The sequence below is a fragment of the Astatotilapia calliptera genome, chromosome 9 (assembly GCF_900246225.1).
Source record: "Astatotilapia calliptera chromosome 9, fAstCal1.2, whole genome shotgun sequence".
Taxonomy (NCBI): domain Eukaryota; kingdom Metazoa; phylum Chordata; class Actinopteri; order Cichliformes; family Cichlidae; genus Astatotilapia; species Astatotilapia calliptera.
In genome coordinates, this window is record NC_039310.1 from 14,785,197 (window position 1) to 14,807,219 (window position 22,023).

A 22,023-nucleotide genomic window follows, 5' to 3' on the forward strand; every position below is an offset into this window, starting at 1 on the left:
GGCCTATACATTACTTCACGCAAAATTTATTCAGTTCATTTCTTGAAATAGGTGGTCAAACGAGGTGTGCCTAATGTCCCCCAGGCAGCATGTATCAAAAAGAATCAATTTCGCCTTTCTCATTCTTGCCTCGCTTCTCCCTGCTTGTCTATTTCTTTTCTCTTTCTGGAGGGGGGCGCTGGGGAAGGGTAAATGATGGCAATTCTCATAGCGAGGCGCAAATAAACTCGCCGCGGCAGAAGTAACTGTTCTCCGGCGAGGCGTGCAGTCAGGCCCGGGCCTCCCGCTGGCAGCCAGTCAGGGTGCTGTGCCAAAGACGAGAAAGCCCAATGGCAGGAAAATATCACGTCCCAGTCTCCGGAAATTGATCTGCTCCTTGTATGGAGAAAGAAAATGAGCGATTTTAATTTCATCCCCGAGTCTGATGATAGAATTCTAGAGTATCTGGGTCCAATCCGGATGGTGCCTGTGTGTTTTAAGAGAAGAAGAAATAGCTGGAGACGGAGAAAAGGGACTGTTGTTTCCTACTGACAGTTATATCTATGCATGCGTAAGTGGGCCATAAATGCTTTGTTATTAGATGCCTGCTGAATTCAATGGTTTGATGGTAAACGGTACACTCACCTGGCACAGTCTATCCCAGTGTGCATAAACAACCAATCTCTCTCTTTCTCTATCGCACACACACACACACACACACACACACACACACACACACACACACACACACACACACACACACACACACACACACACACACACAGAGTAAGTAATCTGTTTTGTGATGGCATCTGTAGCCTTTCATATCACACGCAAGTAGCCTACACTCATTTTTGCCCCCTTAGCCTTAGTCTTACCATTAAAGGTTCAGTTCACTCAAAATACACACAGAAAGAAAACATAGTGTCAAATCCTCCGTGATATACCACCCGATCCAGGACACAGCGTATCTTTCAATCTGTGCCCAGACCTTTCTGTGTACAGTCTTTTATTGTGACAGGCATTAAGGACAAAACCTTTTTTCTGCTTTGAGAAACAAAAACATTAGTAAGTAAGTAAGTAAGTAAAATTTTATTTATATAGCACATTTCTAGATAGAGATCACAAAGTGCTTTACAAGATATAACAGATTAAAAAGACAAAATACAAACAAAGTTAGCAAAAGGCAGTTTTAAAAAGATGTGTTTTTAGCTGTTTTTTAAAAGTAATCAATGAATCAGCGGATCGTAAGTCCTGAGGAAGGGAATTCCACAGTCTGGCGGCCACAGTAGCAAAAGCTCTATCACCCCTAGTTTTCAGTCTCGTATACTGAATGACAAGTAGGCCCTGACTACTCGACCTCAGAGACCTACTAGGGGCATAGGGCTGTAAAAGTTCAATGATATATGGTGGTGCTTGTTGTTGAAGAGCCTTGAAAGTTAAAACCAAAATCTTAAACTGGACTCTAAATTCAACAGGAAGCCAATGTAACTGCATGAGCAACGGTGTTATATGTGAAAATTTAGAAGCTTTCGTCAAAAGTCTTGCTGCAGCATTCTGAACGATCTGCAGACGCTCCAAAGAACCTTTATTTAAACAAGTAAACAGGGAATTGCAATAGTCCAGTCGTGAAGAGATAAAAGCATGAATAACAATCTCCAGTTCGGTATAGGATATAATAGAGCTCAATTTAGAAATATTTCTTAAATGATAAAAGCAAGACCGAACAAGAGATTTAACATGACTATCTAACGTAAGAGCAGGATCAAGGATAATCCCTAAGTTCCTGACAGATGGTTTTACAAACGTTGAAAGAGGACCAAGAGCATTTATTATACTGGGTATATGTCTATCTGGGGCACATAAGAGGACTTCGGTTTTACTTTCATTTAGTTGGAGGAAGTTTTCAGCCATCCAGCCTTTAATGGTTTCCAAGCACACATTTAAAAGCCGCAGCTTAGAAGCCTCTTCCGGTTTAAAAGATATATAGAGTTGGATATCGTCTGCATAACAATGGTAACAAATATCCTCAAAAGGGCTCAAAATGTGCTGAAGAGGGAGTAAATAAACTAAAAACAGTAATGGCCCTAGCACAGAGCCTTGTGGCACACCAAAAGACAGGGACGCAGAAGATGATCTATACTTAGAAACTGCCACAGAAGAATATCGTTCAGAGAGATACGAGGAGAACCATTTCAATGCAGTCCCAGAGACACCAACCCAGTGTTTCAGCCTGTTAAGTAAAATATAGTGGTCAACAGTATCAAAGGCCGCCGTAAGATCCAACATTAAGAGAACAGAACATTTACCTGCATCGCTTTGTAACAAAATGTCATTAGAAACTCTAAGAAGGGCTGTTTCAGTGGAATGAACTTTACGAAAGCCAGATTGAAATTTGTCGAAAATACTATATTTATCTAAAACTGCTGTAAGCTGCTTAGCCACGATCTTCTCTAGAATCTTAGCAATTAACGGAATTTTTGAGATCGGTCTATAATTGCTAGTGAGAGATGGGTCCAGCATAGGCTTTTTTAACAAGGGATGTATAACAGCAGTTTTAAAATAGGCAGGGACTATGCCCGAGGCCAAGGAGGTATTAATTATAGTAAGAATACAGGGACCAGTAGAGTAAAAGACATTTTTAAATAATGATGCAGGTAAAAAATCAAGAGAGCATTTATTCAATTTATTCAGGTAAAGTATTGTTAAAAATATCAAAGAGAGATTAACCTTTTAAAAAACGATTTTCTGGTATGTTATTCGGTTGAATTAGTTCTTTAAGTGTCCTGTATGGCTCACAGTTGTTATTTATTTGTTGTTTGTTTGTTTTTCACAAACTGATCAGATGTATGCTAGGGACAATGCGTGGTAATACACATAAAAATTATATGTTGCCCTGTTCCACTGGGTATTTTCAAGCAAGCAGAGTCAGGAAGCTGTCGATCAGTGATCATCTACCCACACATACATAAAACCATAGCTGAACAGCACAATGGTATTTTCTCTTATCGAGTCAGTGTCAGGGCCTGAAGCATTCACCTGAAGCTTTGTCATAATACTTTTAAAATATACTATTTATACCCTTAATCTACACTTAAACTTCTACCAGAGTCTGAGCAGGGAATTGTAATCCAGTGTGTTTATAGCCACAACATTAAAACCTTGTTACAAATATTGTGCAAGTCCTCTTCATGTCATCAAAACAGCTCAAATCTATCTCGGTTTGGACACAGGAACTAGGGGGCTGCAGTGGTGAAGGTTTGATTCCGATACAGCTTCCAGATGCTCGACCGGTTTGGGATCTGTGGAGGTTTGAGAACAGTTCAGCACTTTGGGCTCTTTGTGAGCAGTTCCTAAGTAGCTCTTATGGAGTATTAAGTAAAGTATCAACATAGTAAAGCTTAAGATGAATTGCCTAAAATCTTAATTCCTAATGAAGAACAGGGATCTGGCTACAAAAAAAATTATAGATGTATAGAAATTAATAGGAAAACAGCCCTCTGCTTCTTGAAGTATGACTGCAGAAAGTACTTTCCTGGTCAGTTCACGCTCTCGGTCTCTAGTTTCATTTCTTATCTTCCCTATTTGTGTCCAAAAGGACGATAAAGCAGGGTGGGCTTAGCCTTACCTTCTGTAAACTGAAGTATCCGTCACTTATCACATATAGTTTCAAAATGCCAAGATAGCGACAAAGAAATGCTCAGCTTCAGGCTCAATACAGGATTTTAATAACCAGAGCCACTGGTGGGGGCGAGGCACATTGTCCAGCTGGAGGCTGGTGCCATCGGGGAGTGTTACTAATCCACATGATTGCGAAGAACAGAGACTTGTAATGAGATGGTCGATGCTATTCACTCCACCTGTGAGTGGCTTAGACGTGGCAGAGTGGCATACACTATATCCATACTAATCGCAATATACTGTACAGATCAACAGGACTCTTGACTGTGCTAATCGGGTAGTGGCAAGTAGCAACAACTAATTAGCGTGTGCTTGCACATTTTCCTGCTCTTTCTGTTGGAATAAGTCTTTTCTTCTTTGAGCAGGGAAGAGCAGCTGCAGATCCGACAGTCCTCAGAACAGAGCAAACCACTTTAAACAGCATAGCTCGGTGTGCCTATAAAAAACACGAATTTCAGCCTTTTGTTAGTCTGCTGATGCTGCACAAAATGCTGCCGTCAATGCAAATAATGTCTGCAATTTTGAAAATGCTAGTAATGTAATTTGTTCTAATTAGCTACTTCTTTGTATTCTGTAGAGCTGCTGCCACAAATACAATTTGTGCGACACGTTAAGAAAAAGAAAACATTAAAACTCAACTTTGTGAAGGACATATAAGTACACACGCCATTTGGTGTTATTTTGTGTATCACCGATAAATGACTGCTGTATTTAGATGTCACATCTGGATTCTTGCATTTTGTAATTACAGCCCTGTTATATACTGTTGCGCTTTAATGTTAAATGACTCCTGACATGAGCCTTCCAGTAGCAAATGCACACTCACACAACACACACACACATTTGACAGCTCCATTTAACGCTGATTAGATTTGCAAGGACATGTAGTATACCCTCTCTGTGTCTCCTGTGTCTACTCTCTCTCTGTCGCTCCCTGAGTAGGTTGAGTATCTCCTGAATCTTATCTATCGTGGTAATGTTATGCAAATGGTTTAATATGAAGATAAAAGACTGTTGCAGCGTGTGGCGCTCTCGTGGTTCACAGCCCCGCGTTTCCAGGACGATAGCTCTAACGAGGAGGGCACTATTTGGGAGTCATTAAATGATGGCCTTCCTGACATGCACCCGCTCACCACCACCGCCACCCGCCCCGCGTTGGCCATTAAAGTGGCTCACACCCACACCAAGACACACACTACAGACACCTTTTAGCGCCAGCTCCCAGTTTCTTACACATCACAGTGTCACAGAATAGAAAATTACACTCTCCTCCCACAGAGAAAATTGCTTTGGAATTGCTTGGTTATAAAGATGTGCTTTACAGAGAGGGGGTGCATGCAATAAAAAAGGACACACACAAACACAATTACTTAAGCACTCTAAGGACAATTCTTACAAGTTAATCAGAGGATTTACCAATTATTGATGTCAAAAGGATTTTGTCGTGTATGTGTTTCTGGCCTATGTTTGTGTACTGCACGTACTTATCTTTGCATTCAGGATATTTAGTATGCATCCTCTGTGTCTGCGCCGCACACAAACACACACGCATAAACTCAAAATGTGCTTTCCCCAAGGGCATAGATGAGTTATTAAATTTTAAAAATAAATAAATAAAAGGCGATACTTGAAAATTGCAAGCAAAAAAACAGCCGGGTGTAGCCAGGGACAACTGAATGAATTGCTCCATAGCAAAGACACAAGTGGACTATTGAAGACAACAGGGTAAAAGATGTGTCAGTATCAAGAGACAAGAGAGGCGTGAGCGAGCTGAAAGGGAGAAAATACAAAGTGGAAAATAGTAGAGAAGACAAAACGAAGGAGAGAAAAGATACAAGATGGTAGTGCAAACACAAAAAAGCAGGATATCAGTGGCTCTATAGCAGTGTTATTACAGGATGGGAAAGCTCTGTCCTGCCTTACAAAGCAAACGGTATAGCATATCTATAAACTCTTACACTTTGCAGTAACCACGAAACAGTTTAAAAACACTGAATCCTCTTTTTAACCACACTCATTTTGTAATAAGTGAGTTCCCTGCAACAGAGAAGACAGCCAGCAAGACTGTGACGTGCGAGCTGGTGAGATCGCGCTACGATCTGCATTATAGAATAATCTGTTTAGAAAGATGACGTAAATCTTCCCATGAAAAGAAAAGTGATTTAAAATGGTTTATAAAATGCAGAAATGTAACTGTATCTGCAAAAGGCACACGGTCTTTCATGACATCTTCCAGCTCTACACTCTAGAGATGAGCTATGTAGTTCATTTAATGCCCTGTGAGCGGGTACCGAGACTCACTGAGCCACAAATGTCCATCTATAGGATATTTTGTCACACTGTTTCTGGACCCTTCCCAGCGGCACATCATCACAAATAGAATTAGCTCCCTGGACAGAACCAAAATGACAGTGCCGGGACGTTTGGCAGGAAGCGTAATGGCATTGGGGAGCTGGTGGTGGTTTCCTTGCAGGGGAACCAAATGGTAGCAGTGCATATCAGTCCAGACACTTGGTGTGGTGCCAGTTATGCTATTCACTCCTCCCTCTCTGGAGTGTGCGAACAGGTAGTGAGGATGCCTCCTCTAAATCTGTAGTTTAGCTGAGGTAGGTTTGAGGGGTGGCCTAAGATGTGAAGAGGAAGGCTTGAGGTGAATGGTCTTTGGACAAGGAATGAGTGTGTTCAACATCAGAGAACGAGGAGGGTGTGTTTATATCTGTGTGGTTTTCTTCTCAAAGTGTGTGTTTGACTGGTGCAAGAGTGTGACTGATGTTATATCAATCTGGGCATGATTGCGTGTGAGTTTCGGGTGTGTACGTATAAAACGCGTGCATCTCCGTCTGTGTGTACGCATGAGTATATCTGCGTCTGTCCCCAGCACCATCATTAGGTCGTAGGCAGTCCCAGTGCTGGGGGTGTAGCTCGGCTGCTCCTGCGGCCTCTCGGGCCAATTTAGGTGGAGAAAAGCACTTCGATCCTGGCCTGCAAGTCTGAGGGTCCCCAGCGGGAGGCAGCGCAGCCCTGCAATCTATATTGGATTTATTCCTTTCCCATCTACAGGCCCCGCACACCCCACAGAGAGGAAGTCTGAACTGCACTCTCTCTGTCTCCTTAGACAATATGTTATGGTACACACATGAGTACACATAATTGTGTAAACACACACAGGCACACACAAGGAGACCCACACCCAGAGGCGCCCACACCTAGTCCATCTTCCAGGCACACTCCCCCACAGCAAGGAAGTTATCACGGTACACTTTCTGTCACTGTGGGTGTTGCACCAGGGTCAAGGTATACTGAGATTTGTGACAGACAGCAAGACAGACACAAAAGAGCCAGTCAGGGGATCATCCAAGCTACTGACACACTGAGTTATGTTTTGAGGTTGGCCATTGTTTTTCTCGTGGAAAATATTGTTCAGATCTACAAAGGCCGAGGTTTTAAAAATGCACTTTTATCACATTAAAGCAAAAAAAAAAAAAAAAGGGAAAAAAAGAATTTACATAAAACTCAGACAAGGTCAGGGAGAAACGAGGTTCTTAATTTAGTCTAATCAACTGTCATTTGCATCGCGCCATTTGCGCAAGGTATTGCCACTAACTGAATAAATGGACTTCTTCAGACTCAAGGGGGGGCACTCCGGTTTTGATAAGCTGGCAACATAACTGATTTGCATATATTACTTTGATTATCTCATTACTAGGATGATTCTTGCGGAATTTTTGACACTCGCGCAATCGAATTAAAATTAAGGCACGCAATCAATAAAAGGGCAACGCGCCTGTGAAAACACACAGCGCCCCAGGTTGGTATGGTCAACTAGCGGTGATGATGAGGATGGTGATGATGAGGATGATGATGTCGATGGTTATGGTGATGATGAAGCATGATGACCTCTTCAGTTCGCGAGCTCCCTGGACCACGCTGGAGGTTTACGAGAGTCTCGGGCTCTTGATTCCTGTGATCAAAGCAGTAATCAGTGGAGACAATGAGGGCCGTGAAATTGCCGCTCTCGTGTGGGTGACCTATCCACCTGCCATGAATCCAAGAGTGGCCCGCAGGCGTCTCATGTTCCCTCAATCGATAATGGCGCTCACATCTTTCCTCCGACTCAACCCATCTGTGGAATGATGAAATCATGAGTAAAGACGCGCATGCAGGCGCTTGGATGATTTGCGAGGCGGTAGCCACAGTGACCTGCACATGGGGGGGGGGGGGGGGGATACAGCCGTGAATGAGGCTGGACTCCAGAGTATAACCAGGAATCATCTGCCACCAAACCCTTCAGATCTGCACTGATGAACTGCATTAAATATTGCATTTATTATTACATTTAACGGTTTGCCAAACTACATCCGGTCCATATCCTTCGCGGTTTGCTGTTTGTTCTAATATCTAAATCTATTATCCTACATTATAACAAGTGGCCCATTTGTTGCCACACACAATTTGCTTGAGAGAAGGAGACTGCGAAACTCCTCTCCTCTCCTAATAGACTCTCCCTCGTCTGCGCACTAACTGGGAGCAGAGGCACACGTCCACGTTTTAAATTCATGATGTAAATAATTATGGGTCTGGAAATTGATTTCCTTACCACCTTCTCCAGCAAACTAGGCCTCCAAAAAAACCCTCTCACAAGGAAAGCTACTTCTGTTGAAGCATTAAGTCATTAATTATTTTCCTTACATAAGGACAAATTATCGAGTCAGTTGAACGAAATTAGAACCCTTTGTTTCTGATCAGACCGCATTACCGCTGGAAATTACGCATGATGGCTGCGTGCGCGCTCGTCTTTGTTGTTTCGATCATCGCCTGTCGCTCTGAACTCGCGCTAACAAAGTCATTAAATTGACTCCCTCTCGCTCTCATTATGCGGGCTGTTAATAACCGCTAATTAACTTTGCTTACGCGCGCCTTAAAAGCCTCCCTCCCCTCCCAACACACACTCGCTTTCTCTCTCCTTCTTTTTCCTGCTTGGCCTCTCAAGCAGAGCAAGTGTCCAATTATGTCAGAGCGCGGGGATGGATGGAGGATGTGCCGTCGTCACCAAGGACAGTTGGTGCAACATGGCGATGCAAAGCGGAGGCAAACTTGAGGGGGCAGCGGAAAACGCAACGGCAAATTAGTAGTTTAAAAAAATTATTACAATAATAATATAATAATATGAAATGCCTCACATGCAGACCTGTCTCCTAAAGGTGGGTGGAGGTTTCCGCTTTGATTACATTTAATCCACCCATATGAACTGGCAATACAGGCAGTGGTGAGGATGGAGCAGGAAAGCGCGGTTACACATGAATGGTGCAATATGCTCACCTGTGCGAGCAATTTGCTATTCCGTCCAGAAGATGGCGCCAGCTGAATGACCTGCTATAGGTCCACCGCAACCTGCTGGCCCTAGATGGACTTCATGAGTATCACTTCCCTGGCCTTCAGAGAGGACGAGGCATGCGTTACAGATTAAAAAAAAAAAAAAGGCCGAGGCACGCCATTAAAATGCACGCATGCACTACTAAATGCGTCATTAGTTTCCTACTGGCGTGAATGTGTTGAGAGGCCTCTGGACTTCTAGGGTCTAGTTCACAGCTGCACAGCCACAGTATGCGAGCGTTAAGCGAACAGAAAAGCGCACAAGCCGGTGTTTCCCCTTGGATATTATCAAGTTAGGATGTTATGAAAATACAGGGTGGGGAGGGGGTGGGGAGGTGGCGCTGCAACTGAAGGCGGCCTCTTTCCGCCATCTCTTCACCTGCACGTCAAACAGACGGGAAACTGAAAAATGTGAAAATTACGCTCAGGCTATTCCGTCCCCCTCTAATGTATGCGCGTAATTAGTGCATTTAAACAAAGCGCGGATGTCCTGCTGGCTGAAATGGCGGCTGACATCTCTTTTTCCACAGGGTTAATAACAGTGTGCGGATAAATGAATCAAATTGTGGCCCCCAAATTACAGAGCGACTCTAAATACCCGTCTGTATTACGCACGTCTGTTTGTGACCGCGCAGGGAAAAGGCATAACATTTTATATTGTTATTACACTCATTACATTGATTTGCGTGCAAAATAAACAAGCTCGGAAGTTTGTGACACCACAAAATAAAAGAAAAATAATAATAATGATAATAAAAAGTTGCAGATAGATTAAATGTGACACCATCAGTGAGGTGACAGCATGCAGGACTGCGTGTTTTATCGTGAACGCGGATGACGAGACGATATTGGCTGTTGTCTTTGTGCCGTCTCGTGTCGCAGATTTCACAGGCCTCTGAGGAAATGTGCGCCACGAAAGGTTAATGCTATCAAAAAAGCATTACTTTTCCTCTCATATTACACTCCCGCCGATACTTCTATAAAAGCAGCTATGTTAACTTTTTGTAAGGCTCTTAAATGAAAAGAAAAAAAGGAGATGAAACCGAGTTAGGTGGGTTTACCTTCTTCTAATACTAAGCGACCTGCACCTTAACTTAACTTTGCTGAGATCAATTGCGCTCTTATTCCAATTCCAATCACAAAAGGGGCCGTAAAGCTCTAACTTAAAAATAGATAAAAGAGAAGAGAAGGGGGGGGCAGCTTGTGCAATCTTGGACATATATTTTATTGTTATTTTTCGTCTGCTGTGAAGCTCTAGCTGGGCAGATATATACTGAGGGGAAGAGGAGAGAGAGTGGGAGAGAGTAAATTGCAGCTTGCTGAAGTTTTTGGATTGAATTCTGAAAATGATCCTTTTAACAGTGATGGGCTCTGAGGCGAGGATAGGGGTCATGCCATTCACAGCGGGTTAAATAGACTTTCATTTAAAATTACATTCTCGATCCATCTCTCCATCTCTCCCCCTCTCCACAGCGGAGTCCCTGCGACTCCCCGTGCGGCGTCTCATCACCGCGCGCCACCCTCACTTTTTAAGTCAATCCCCAACTCCAGCAGAGAGCAGGCAATTGAAGAGAGACAGAAAGTAAGACATAGATAGATAGATAGATAGATAGATAGATAGATAGATAGATAGATAGATAGATAGATAGATAGATAGATAGATAGATAGATAGATAGATAGATAGATAGATGCATGCATTAATGCTTATACTCCTGTCAAAATAAACTTTTGTTTTTAAAAGCTACAAAATTCTGATCTCTGTGTTGATCTTTTATATTTCTATGTGACTCAGTCTGTGACATGGCTCACGCAGGTGCAGTGGTTAAACACAAACTCCGCGCCAGATTTTTGTTTTCTTTTTTTTGCATGTTGGCACAAGGATTAGCCATGAGTTTAAAACTAAACTCATAGCCTAAAATGTTATAGTTATCATTATAGTAGAAAAGTAATAATAAAGACCATGGAAATGATCAAAGAAGACAAAAGCCTATTCCTTATTATTATTATTATTATTATTATTATTATTATTATTATTATTATTATTATATTAGTATAGTATTTTTTTAATGTTATCGTTATGTTATAAAATTACTAATAAAAAAATCTAAATATCCTCGTCATTATGGGCATTACTAGTCCCGAGTAGTATTATAAATTATACTGCTAATACCATATTTTATATATACAATGTACTTGGCAGGTAGGCTAGCTGTTAGTGGGCCTTTACCCCAAAAAAGCTGATAGGCCCCAACTCTCTTTTATGCACATACCCGGTTAGCTAGCACCAGTAAGCCAGCAACATCAACTTAAAAGTCAGCTATTATTATTTTTATCGTTTACGCGTGTGCTTTTATTTTGAAATGAAATGGCGTGTTACCTGGGGAAGGAAAAAAGCTGTGAAATTGTGCTTTGTAGCCTTATGTGTGGTACTTTCCTCCAAAGTCATTGTGCTAATGACATTGTTAGCCTGTCAGCACCCCATTGCTTTATGAGGCTATATCGCTAATAAATTAGAGTAAGTAAAGGTGTTAGAGACATTTTACACCAACGAGCTGGAGAAGTCGTTATTTTTTTGTTGTTTTTTTTTAGTTTCTTTGGATTTTGCTGTTCCATCCGCTTGAGTCCGTTCCGCGGAGGAATGCGAAGTCCATGTCGGGTTTTGTCGCCTCTCCCTCAAATTAACTTTAATGTAAAATATATAAAGCAGCTGCGCGCTGTCTCTCTCCCCACATACACATACCAGCCAATCAAGAGCGCAGCAACAGCCCACACGTAGCCTATGCTGAGCGAGCGCGCGGAGCGGAGAAACGCCTGGCAGACCCGGAGCACAACGCGAGGCAGCCAAACCGCTGTCTGTCATTAGCTGAGAGTGTGACACAGGAGTGACAGAGGGGAGAGAGGAGAAGGAGAAGGAGGGAGGAGTGAGCGGTCCCGGTAAACAGACGAGCCGGCCTGAGAGGAGCCGAAGAAAAAAAGAAGAAGAAGAAGACCCCGAGAGAGAGGAAGGGCAGAGAGGTAGAGAGAGGGAGACTGACAGGCGTTACCGAAAGACAAACCGAAGCGTCGACATGAGCGGTCAGTTTGAGGAAGATATCCACGACCGGGGCGAGAGGAAGAGCAGTAAATCCCCGACACTGCTCTCCTCTTACTGCATAGACAGCATTCTGGGCCGCAGGAGTCCCTGTAAGGTCAGACTGATAGGGGCTCAAAGTTTGACGGGTCTGCCCGGCAGAGTGGAGCTCGACAGGACCGCCGACGGTGAGTTTATTTTAAAGGGAAAATTGGAATGATAGTTTACATCGGTTGGCAGTTTTGTAAGGAGGGGTGAATTGGTAACAAAGCAAACTAATTTAGCCCTAAAGTATGTGAGTAACGCTTCTGCAGGAGTTGCTCTAATGAAGCTTGTAGGTGAGCCCATTATAGCCCCAAGAATCTCTCTTTGATTAATTAAAGTGTTTCCACGACTAAGCAGGCCATTTTAAAGGCCGGTGAAAATATTACATTTTATTTTAGCTTTGAAGAAAATTGAAGTGCCTGTTCGTTATTTTTGACATCCTTCTCACGCTTCTCTCTCAGGGCCAACTAAAGAGCCAATCTCTCTCAGCGCTGACATGCACCTGCCTCCAAAGCTCCGCCGGCTGTACGGACCTGGGGGGAAGTATCTCCATGAGCACGCAGAGAAGCTGGAGAGGGAAAGGCTCCTGCTGGAGCAAGCTAGCGAAAGCCTCAAAATCAGCCAGGCGCCACAGGTGAGCATCAGCCGTAGCAAGTCCTACCGAGAGAACGCGTCGCTGAGCCGGGGAGAGGGTGACCAGAGCCCCGGAGAGGCCTCGGAGGATGGCAGCATGGGACTGGTGGAGCTCGGTCCGCTGAAGTTCGAGGAGGACGCAGGGAAGGAAGAAGAGGGCTGCGGGGACGCGGTGGCGCTATCCCCGAAGGACGAGGAGAGGGAGAGTTTGAACGCCGGGGATGGGGACGTGAGGGACGGGGAAGACAGCGTGTGTCTGTCGGCGGGCAGTGACTCGGAGGAAGGGATGCTGAAACGGAAGCAGAGAAGATACAGGACTACCTTCACCAGTTACCAGCTGGAGGAGCTGGAGAGAGCTTTCCAGAAGACTCACTACCCCGATGTCTTCACCAGGTGAGAGAAAAGAGAAAAGAAAAGAAAAAACAAAACAAAACAGGAAGTGTTTGGAAAAAATGTTGTTTTTTTATTGTAAAATTTTAACTTGATTAAATACAGTTTATTTTCAGTTATTCTGCATCACTCCTTAACGAATTTAAAAGGGACGATTGTAGGCCTATTAAATTGAATTTTAATTTCCATGTAAAACATATATATAACTGCGTTGCCCTACATTATTATTATTATTATTATTATTATTATTATTATTATTATTATTATTATTATTATTATAGCTAAGAGTTAAATGAACACGCTTAAACCTTAAACGAGCCATATGTTCCTTCATACTTCCATAACTGAAGGCGATAATTAATTGCATTTATTTTTAAATAAACACTTCCCCTAGCCCATAAAAATTTTTCAGAAACAGTCCCAGTAATTCCACGCGTGTGTAACAGGACACTGCGCCGATCACAGCTCATAAAATGCCCCACACTAAATCCGTGCTTTAAATAACTGAGCACAATGGGCCTGTAAGTGCTAACGGGGAGACCCCCCCTTATTAAAAAAAGAAGGAAAGAAACCCAGTGCCTGCTTCTACATATGGCAGCGGTGTTCCTGCGTGGAGGAATAATTAAGTGGAGCAGCTCAGGTTACCTGTTGGACATGATACTGCGAGCTCAAAGTCAGGGCCTAACCCAAGGGCAGGTGTACAAACGCGTTGTTCCTACACATACACACACACACACACTGAAAGAAATCCAGAGCTTTACAAGCTGATATTTTATACATTTTGTTAAAATTATGTTATCCAGGATTTTTATTTTTATTTTTTTTTAGTAGTTTGAACCAAAACCAAATAAAATAACCAAATAATAATAATCAATCTCATTCATTTTCTGTTAAATTGACACTTCTGACTTTTCTTCTGAAACATCACGCAAAATTAATTTTTCCAATTTTCCTATTGGGGATTATTCATATATATTTTTTATTTTATTTTTCAGTCGATCTACTTTAAGGCGACTCGTGGGTCTAATTTGAACCGCGAGCTCATCTTGTGTATAGCTGAAGGGAGCGTCAATTGCTTTGTGGCAGGCTAGTTTAGATGTCATTATTTCAACCATTATGTTGTTACGGTGACAGGCCTTGGCTAAGGAAAATCTAACAATCACTAGGCCTATTTCTTTCCATCCGTGACAGGGAAAATAGAATATGGCTATGGCGTCTTTCTGCAGTTCATGTCGGGGAAGAGAGGGGGAAAAATCCAGCCTATTTTTGGTCGTCTATTGTTGACAGTGAACAACAGGAGGGGACAAAACAGCAATTCTGCGTTGCTTCCAAATGGTGGCCTGTAACCTTGAATCTTTTCTTACTGTCTCTCTGCTTTTTCTCCCTTCCTCTTTCTGTCTTTGTTATTCTTTTTATTTAATTTTTTTTTAGAGAAGAGCTCGCAATGCGCCTGGATCTCACCGAAGCCCGCGTTCAAGTAAGTGGCTCCGTGTTTCTTTTATCTGAAAAAAAGAGAAGCTTGACTTGTAAATCAAATATAAGGGAGGGGGTGGAGGGGAGAAAAGGAAAAGCAGCATCCTCTAATGTTTTATCTGTCCTCTATAAAATGTCTCCGATATGCAGCGCTGGATAATAACCGGTGATATGCGTCACTGATTGAGGATCAACGATTACGGGCCAATTTGAGGCAATAATTTATTACAGTAAAATGTGTTAAATGGCCCCAGTCGCTGCGCGGGGAAGGTCCTTCCTGTTATTGAATGTTATTACACGCAAACTGGGGACGTTTTAGTGGCTATTAAGCCGAGGCCGGCGATTCATAAAAAGCATACTTAGTGCAGGAGCAAACACTGTCTGTATTCCCGGGATGAGATGGTGTTTGAATTCCCATCAGAGGACACAGATAGGGGGCGAGGCCGAGGTGTGTGTGTGTGTGTGTGTGTGTGTGTGTGTGTGTGTGTGTGTGTGTGTGTGTGTGTGTGTGTGCGTGTGCAAAAAAAAAGAATGAAAGAGAGAGGAGGTGGAGGGAGGGGAGGGAGAGAAAGAGGGGAGGGATAATGCTATTTGATTTCCCATTATGTGATTGCAATAGACCTGCATTGATCCGATGCTCTGCACTTGGGAGCGAATGAGAGACCATTAAAGGTGTTTGCTCCCCCTCACCCCTCCACCACCAACAACCCCCCAATCCCACTCTCTCTCCATCCATCCATCCGTCCATGCCCCCCCTCCTCTCTCCCTCCCTCTCTCCTTCGCTTTGCACTGAAAGCGTGGCTTGCATGTCGAAAGCCCGGGCTCATAACCAGAGAGACAGTTCAAACACGGTGGAAGCTCCGAGATGTTATGGCCGAAGGTAAAACAACAGATGTCTCTTTAGGGGCCGTAGGTGAACAAATCACTTAACGGGCGCCATCAGGAGGTGATAAAAACTCATAAATTCCCGAGGGGCTGTGTAATGCTAAACAGCCCTCTGGGAATTGTGTGTGTGTGTGTGTGTGTGTGTGTGTGTGTGTGTGTGTGTGTGTGTGTGTGTGTGTGTGTGTGTGTGTGTGTGTGTGTGTGTGTGTGTGTGTGTGCGTGCGTGCGTGCACGCGCACAGTGCCTGTCGCTCAAGCCCCTGCTCTGTTCAGTCACTTTCCACATGTTGACATTTTGCTCATTGTGAGAGTCCCGTGCTTCTGCAGTGCAAACTGGGCAACAGTGGATGCGTGGGAAAGTTAAATAGTCTCTTGGATGGAAGTCACTCGTTCGACGTCTCTTAAGAATTTAATTTAAAGCGCATTAATTGTTATTGGAGCCAGTTCAGCGGTAATTTTCTGGATCTTTTGTTAACACCGCTCTTAATTATCTCTCCCCACCCGAAGCCCGTCTACAGGGAGGAGGGTTTAATTAGACAGAAAGTAGATTTAAGGGACCGTGAGCGGCGGGGTTTACCTTGCATGTAATTACCGGTGACTTTCCGCCTGTTGGCCACCACCTGAACTAGACAACTATTAGACTACACTGACACAACATTCAATAGAGATTATGTTAATTAGAGTGCGACATTGCTGTGAAGTAAGCAGGATAGAGAGTTATAGATCTAATTTTAACCTGGGTTACAACTAGCTTTGAGCAGACGCCTCTTTTGCCTCTGTGTAGGAAATTTGCTCTTTCTTTTCTCCTTTATCACTTATTAGTGTAAAAGTAATATCTTTTTGTGTTGTATCTGCCATCTTGCTCCTAATACTAATGTGTTTCTCATCTTTTTCTGCCCTCAGGTGTGGTTTCAAAACCGAAGGGCCAAGTGGAGGAAACGCGAGAAGGCCGGGGTGCAGGGCCACCCGTCAGGCCTGCCATTTCCAGGCCCTCTTGCAGCGGGCCATCCTCTCAGCCACTACCTAGAGGGAGGACCCTTCCCTCCTCACCCACATCCAGCTCTGGAGTCTGCATGGACGGCTGCAGCAGCTGCAGCTGCAGCCTTCCCAGGCTTGGCTCCACCACCTCACAACGGCTCTGGCCCACCCTTGGCTGCCCCACTCGGCCTGGGCACCTTCCTGGGCACGGCTGCCATGTTTCGCCACCCTGCCTTTATTGGACCCACTTTTGGCAGGTAAGCTGCACCGATCGACAGACTTCCCTTGGATCTAATGAATGATAATTCTTTGGACAACGCATCTCCCGTTGGACTTTGTTCCTCCAATAAAAAATTGACCTTCATGTTTATTCCTGTGTTTTACAGTAAATGACAACAATTTTAGAGGCAGACACAGACAGAAAATGCAGAGCAGCATTAGAGCTTAAAATAAACTGCCAGCAACTCTAATGAGTGATGTTTACACTAATCCTCAGTCACACTCCCTCACTGTTTATCTCAGTGTCTGATTACAAATATGTTATACTGTTAACCATTCACAGTGGCATGTAATCACTCTGTCAAACACCTTAATAAATTAACAGAACGTGTGATTGTGCAAGACAAGCTGTGAGGAGGGGTGACACGATACTCTCCATATGCCACAGTTACCTTCTCCATTATACACCATTATGCTTTCTATTTAGCTTTAATATAAAAGAAGTCAGCATGGAATACATGACATAAATCTTTCCAAGGAGGAGGTTTGAGAATTCTAATGAGCAGGCAATACTGTTCCTCTTCGTACGCCATCACACTGACAGGATTTTGGGTCATCCTGCACTCTGATGTAGGAAGCAAAGAGAGTGAAATGCATAAATTAAACTTGAATATGGTTTTAATTTCAAATAATATATATAGATTTCTGCATTTTGTTCTTCTTTCAGGCTCTTCTCCAGTATGGGTCCTCTGACCAGTGCTTCCACCGCTGCAGCTCTCCTCCGTCAGCCCGCACCTCCTGTAGAGAACCCCTCCCACACGGGGCCCGTCCTCCCTGACCCTTCCTCATCTTCCTCCACTACTACTTCTTCAGCCGCAGCGGACCGCAGAGCCTCGAGTATCGCCGCGCTGCGCCTCAAGGCCAAGGAACACTCAGCTCAGCTCACCCAGCTAAACATCCTGCCCACCGGAGCCACAGGGAAGGAGGTGTGCTGAACACTCAACACCAGCTCTAGACCTCCCCGTCCTGGGCTTATGTCCCATCCCACGACACCCCACCCACCCAAAACTTCTCCAAATACCCCATTTGTACCTCTGGAAGCTGAAGTCCTGTTTGCCCCCCCCCCCTCCATGTTTAGCCATCCCTGTTACCTCATGTTTCCCCACCCCCAAAAATAGCACGACCAAATTTAAAGGAGCACTGGTTTTATAAAGGGGTGTGTGTGTGTGTGTGTGTGTGTGCGTGGTAATTGCAGTTATTATTACATTGCTTTACACTCCATACACACACTTCCCTGACAGACAGTCCACTAAATTACATATTTAACTTTTTAAAATGTTTCCACATTTGGTTATTTTAAGACACAGTCTAACAGAAGACTTTTAAATATTTCTTGATTCTTTTATAGTATACATGAACGTGACTTACACAGTCTAACTACCAAATAGATAAAAAAAAATACAATTAAATTAATAAATAAAATAAAAAAATCACCATTGGAGGAAGGTGGAAGTATATTTACTAAAATAATGTACTTAAGTACAAATATTTTGAGTATTTCTACTTCACTTTTGCGACATTCCAAAGGCCTTTACGTTATTTAAATATTAAATACAATTTAACTAGATTAAAACTGTGTCCACTTATTGTAATCCATTTTAACCTAATTGTTTTTAATAAATGTGGGTGACACCAAAAGGCCGTTTTTAATCCACAGTTTCTGTGCATTTTTCTAATTCTTTCTCTGCATTCAATTATTTTAAAAACACCTTTTTCTTTTTTTTAACCGACCATCTTCAGGCTGTTTTTACTTAAGAGTCTGTCATCTTCCACACACACACACACACACACACACACGCACGCGCGCGCTGTGAGAGCTGAAGAACCGCAGGGGAACCCAGACTTCTAGAAAGAAATCTTGTGCTACTTCAAATGTGGACAACGGCGAGTGCTCGACATTAACACTGCTTAATCTGTATGCACTGATGTGGGCTGAGCAGGTCTGCATCTATGACAAAGGCGTGTTGGAGGAGGTCCACCCTGAACCAAAGGAAAACTGTCCATAGACCTTCCATAGCCTTCTCTTCTACAAGCCTGACTCCTCTCCACTGCTCGCCTACCCGACCGTCACACTCAGCCGTCATATATACGTATATATATATATAAATATATATAGGCCTATATTTTTAAATCCCTGTATCAGTTCAGTGTGGTTTAAGGTGGTTTGAGTCCACGTCAGCACGAGATTTCTGTAAATTTACTGCAATTTTTCTCCTCCCTGTCTGATTATCGCAGCGGTGGCATTTCCGCTGAGTGTGACTGCAGGGCACGCGAGCAGCGTAGAGATCTGGTGTTTCTTTAATGACCTGACTGTGTGAGAGAAAACTGTACATACTGCGTTTAAAAAATAAAAAATAAAAAAGGGGGGGGGGAAGTAAAAAAAAAAAAAATCAAAACAAGGTCGTGTATATTTCAAGAGACCGTGTTTTGATCCTTTGCACTCGGTGTAGTGTGTAATGAATGTCGCCCTGTGTAGAATTCCACCCGTGTTTATCAATTATTAGGTTTTTAGATAATTATTTATGTCACCCTCCCTACCCCCCTTAAGGAAATGAGTGAAGGACGCTTTTTGTTTTTGTTTTTCTTATAATTATTAAGTGATTGTACGTTTCCTGGTTTAATATAACTAATTTGAATAAATTACATTGGTAAAATTTGTTATCGTTTATTATTTCAGATTCCTTTAGGACTCACATAGGCCTAAAACCAGGAAAATTAAATAATGCGAAATAGAATATTATAGAACTATTAATAAAAAGTGTTATGGAAAAAAAATACGCTTTCTGTCTTAAATTGAATATTTATTTATTTATTTATTTTAAATGTATGCCACCGGTGCCATTAGAGAGCAATGCTGGAATGTAAAATAAATATCCAGCCAGCTTCACTCACAGGTTGCCTGGTGTTCACTCATGCCTGCAGGCCAGCTGAAACAAAGAAGAGGAATCTATCGAGATGCAGCTCCACCTGCAGAAAGCCAAAATCCACGAGGTGTTTAATCCGGTGCGCTGCGTGCGTCTATCCTCTTCAGTGGAGTTGACAAAATACTGACCATATATTCATGAGCTTAATCCCCAACATGTGAAACGCGCGACAAAGGAGAGGGGTTTTCAATTAGATCGCCCACTTTATCTTGGGGGGCCCGTCACAAAACTTCCTTTAAAACCCTTTAAAGGCGCTAAATTGGTCTTAACATCTGTAATGCCGTCTCGATGGAAGCGAGTCCCCTTTGTCATTAATGAAGTAACAAACCACTTCATCAAACTGCTTTCACACACACAACCTCGTAGAGTTAATTCCCCTCAATCCCCCCCTCTTCCCCTCCTCTCTCTCTCTCTCCATTGGATCTCGCTATACTGATGCAGGACTATTACAGCAATCAATGGTTACTCTCCTCGGTGCCCGACCAAATCGCGTGAAATTACCCTGCGGATTAATGTAGCCCATGTTTTTATTGTGTGCATCTATGGAAGAAGAAGAAAACCTGTTCTTGTCCCTTCAGTGCTCTTTGCTTTATGATCTTATACCTGTTAATCAGCCATTTTACTCCAAACATGCAGGAATTAGATCCGGCAGTAGACTGATGGAAAGATGTATCTGAATTTATCCCAATGCAGCTTCTGACAAAGTCATCCAGCCGCCCCTTGGAGCATAATGCCGAAAAAAAAAGAGATAAAAACCAATTTTCTCCTATGTGCCCAAACCACCATCCACGATGTGTGAGAGCTCCATGTTTTTTAAAATTTCCCCCATTCTTTTGCTCAAGCTCGGTGGAGCGTGTGTGTTTTTTTCCTGTATAGGGTTTTGATGAGATTGTCCGGGAAGTTTTAATCTTATTGTGAATATAACTAATGAATGGCAAACCAATTTGTCCCTAATATCTGGGGAATGCCAGGAGGCGGGTGACCCGCTGGGAGCGAGGCTTAAACTTTCTTTGCAGCGCAAAAAGGCGAGAAAATTGAAATGCTGTCGAAGGCCAATGGCTCTGGATTTATAAAGTCACACTTGTTGGATGTGTGCCCTTCCATTCAAGACAGCGCCTGCACTTGGGATTAGGCCAGGAGGCTCCTTATTGCATGAATGACCATGATAATGAATGTTGATATAAAAATGGGGCCGGCTGTCCAATCGCGAGCTGTTTTCTTGCAAACTGGCTGCAAGAAAAAAAAAGAAAGGGAAAAAAAAAAGACGCCAAATCTGCATTATTTGCTGGATTGCGTCAGTGCAGCGGGTCTTAATGCTACTGCCCGCCTCTCGCAGGTAAATGCAAACGTCCAGAAAATCTCCCCCCACTGACTTGTCTGCCCATTTTCATCATTCTCCTTCTCCTTCCCCGAGCTGCTGGACTTGATTTGGTCCGTGATTTTGGATTCTCCCGGGCCTCGTCTCCCCCACCACGTCCCTGTCAGAGAGAATAGGTCCAATCACTCCACAGCCTCAGCCGGATCAGTCCTCACTCAGTCCCCGGGAGAGGAGCTCTAAAAGGCGCTTTGATGAACGGCTCCCCCTCCTTTCCCCCCAGGCGGAGAACCAGGCCCGATGAAAGACCTGAATAGCAGGGCCATGGCTCTCCGCTCCCCTCTCGGATCGCCCCTTAATTCCCCCGTCTCTCTTGCTCTCATCCAATTAGCTCAGTGTATTAAGCGGTTTATCGTCTCATAACCGCCCTTTCAGCTCCAACAAGGGAGACACTTTGCAATAGGACCAGCTCTCCTTTTGACACCCTCTCTGGTGCTTGTATGTTCCACCGCGCTATGAATAACAGCGACAGAATAGGGGACTAATTCCCTCATCAAAGCCTACCTTGTCCATCGCTGGTCAAAACGACAAGCAATAAAGCTTAACACGACAATACAAAGAGACTTGTTCGACCTTATTAGCTTAGCAGGGTCAAATTAATGCAGGGGACTTCATTTGACTGGTTTACTGCAAAGCGGGAGGACAAAACGAGGGCCCATACTCAAAAAACCCCGCAGTCTGATAGAGGGAACAGGAGGCCTGAGCACAGCTACTGTGAGCTGAGGGTGATTAAATGGTGGGGAAAGTAAAGAAGGAAAAAAACAAGTTAGTGAGGGAGAAGTAGTGGAACTAATATGCTTTAATAAATATGTAAAGTTATGTCTGTAAATGCATGCAGACGCTTTCTCTCACACACACTCAGCATGTTCTATCCATTGCATAGTGAATCACGGTTTAAGTGTTCGGCCCACTTAAGGTTGCCTTCACAAGTCACAGTG

At 43.4% G+C, this 22,023-nt stretch overlaps 1 protein-coding gene across 1 annotated transcript; it reads left to right on the forward strand.

The window, feature by feature from the left end:
• The first annotated feature begins 11,745 nt into the window (after window positions 1-11,745).
• Window positions 11,746-19,442, forward strand: arxa (aristaless related homeobox a). The gene is made up of 5 exons (XM_026180749.1): window positions 11,746-12,292; window positions 12,611-13,175; window positions 14,604-14,649; window positions 16,433-16,764; window positions 17,454-19,442. The coding sequence occupies exons 1-5, from the start codon at window positions 12,103-12,105 to the stop codon at window positions 17,719-17,721; spliced, it is 1,401 nt and encodes a 466-aa protein (XP_026036534.1). The 5' UTR covers window positions 11,746-12,102; the 3' UTR covers window positions 17,722-19,442.
• The last annotated feature ends 2,581 nt before the right edge of the window (window positions 19,443-22,023 follow it).

Excerpts from the sequence above, each read along its gene's own strand:
- arxa (XM_026180749.1), top strand. The coding sequence starts at position 12,103 with ATGAGCGGTCAGTTTGAGGAAGATATCCACGACCGGGGCGAGAGGAAG. Across the intron at positions 13,176-14,603 it reads TACCCCGATGTCTTCACCAG|AGAAGAGCTCGCAATGCGCC; the intron begins GTGAGAGAAAAG and ends ATTTTTTTTTAG. Across the intron at positions 16,765-17,453 it reads ATTGGACCCACTTTTGGCAG|GCTCTTCTCCAGTATGGGTC; the intron begins GTAAGCTGCACC and ends TTCTTCTTTCAG.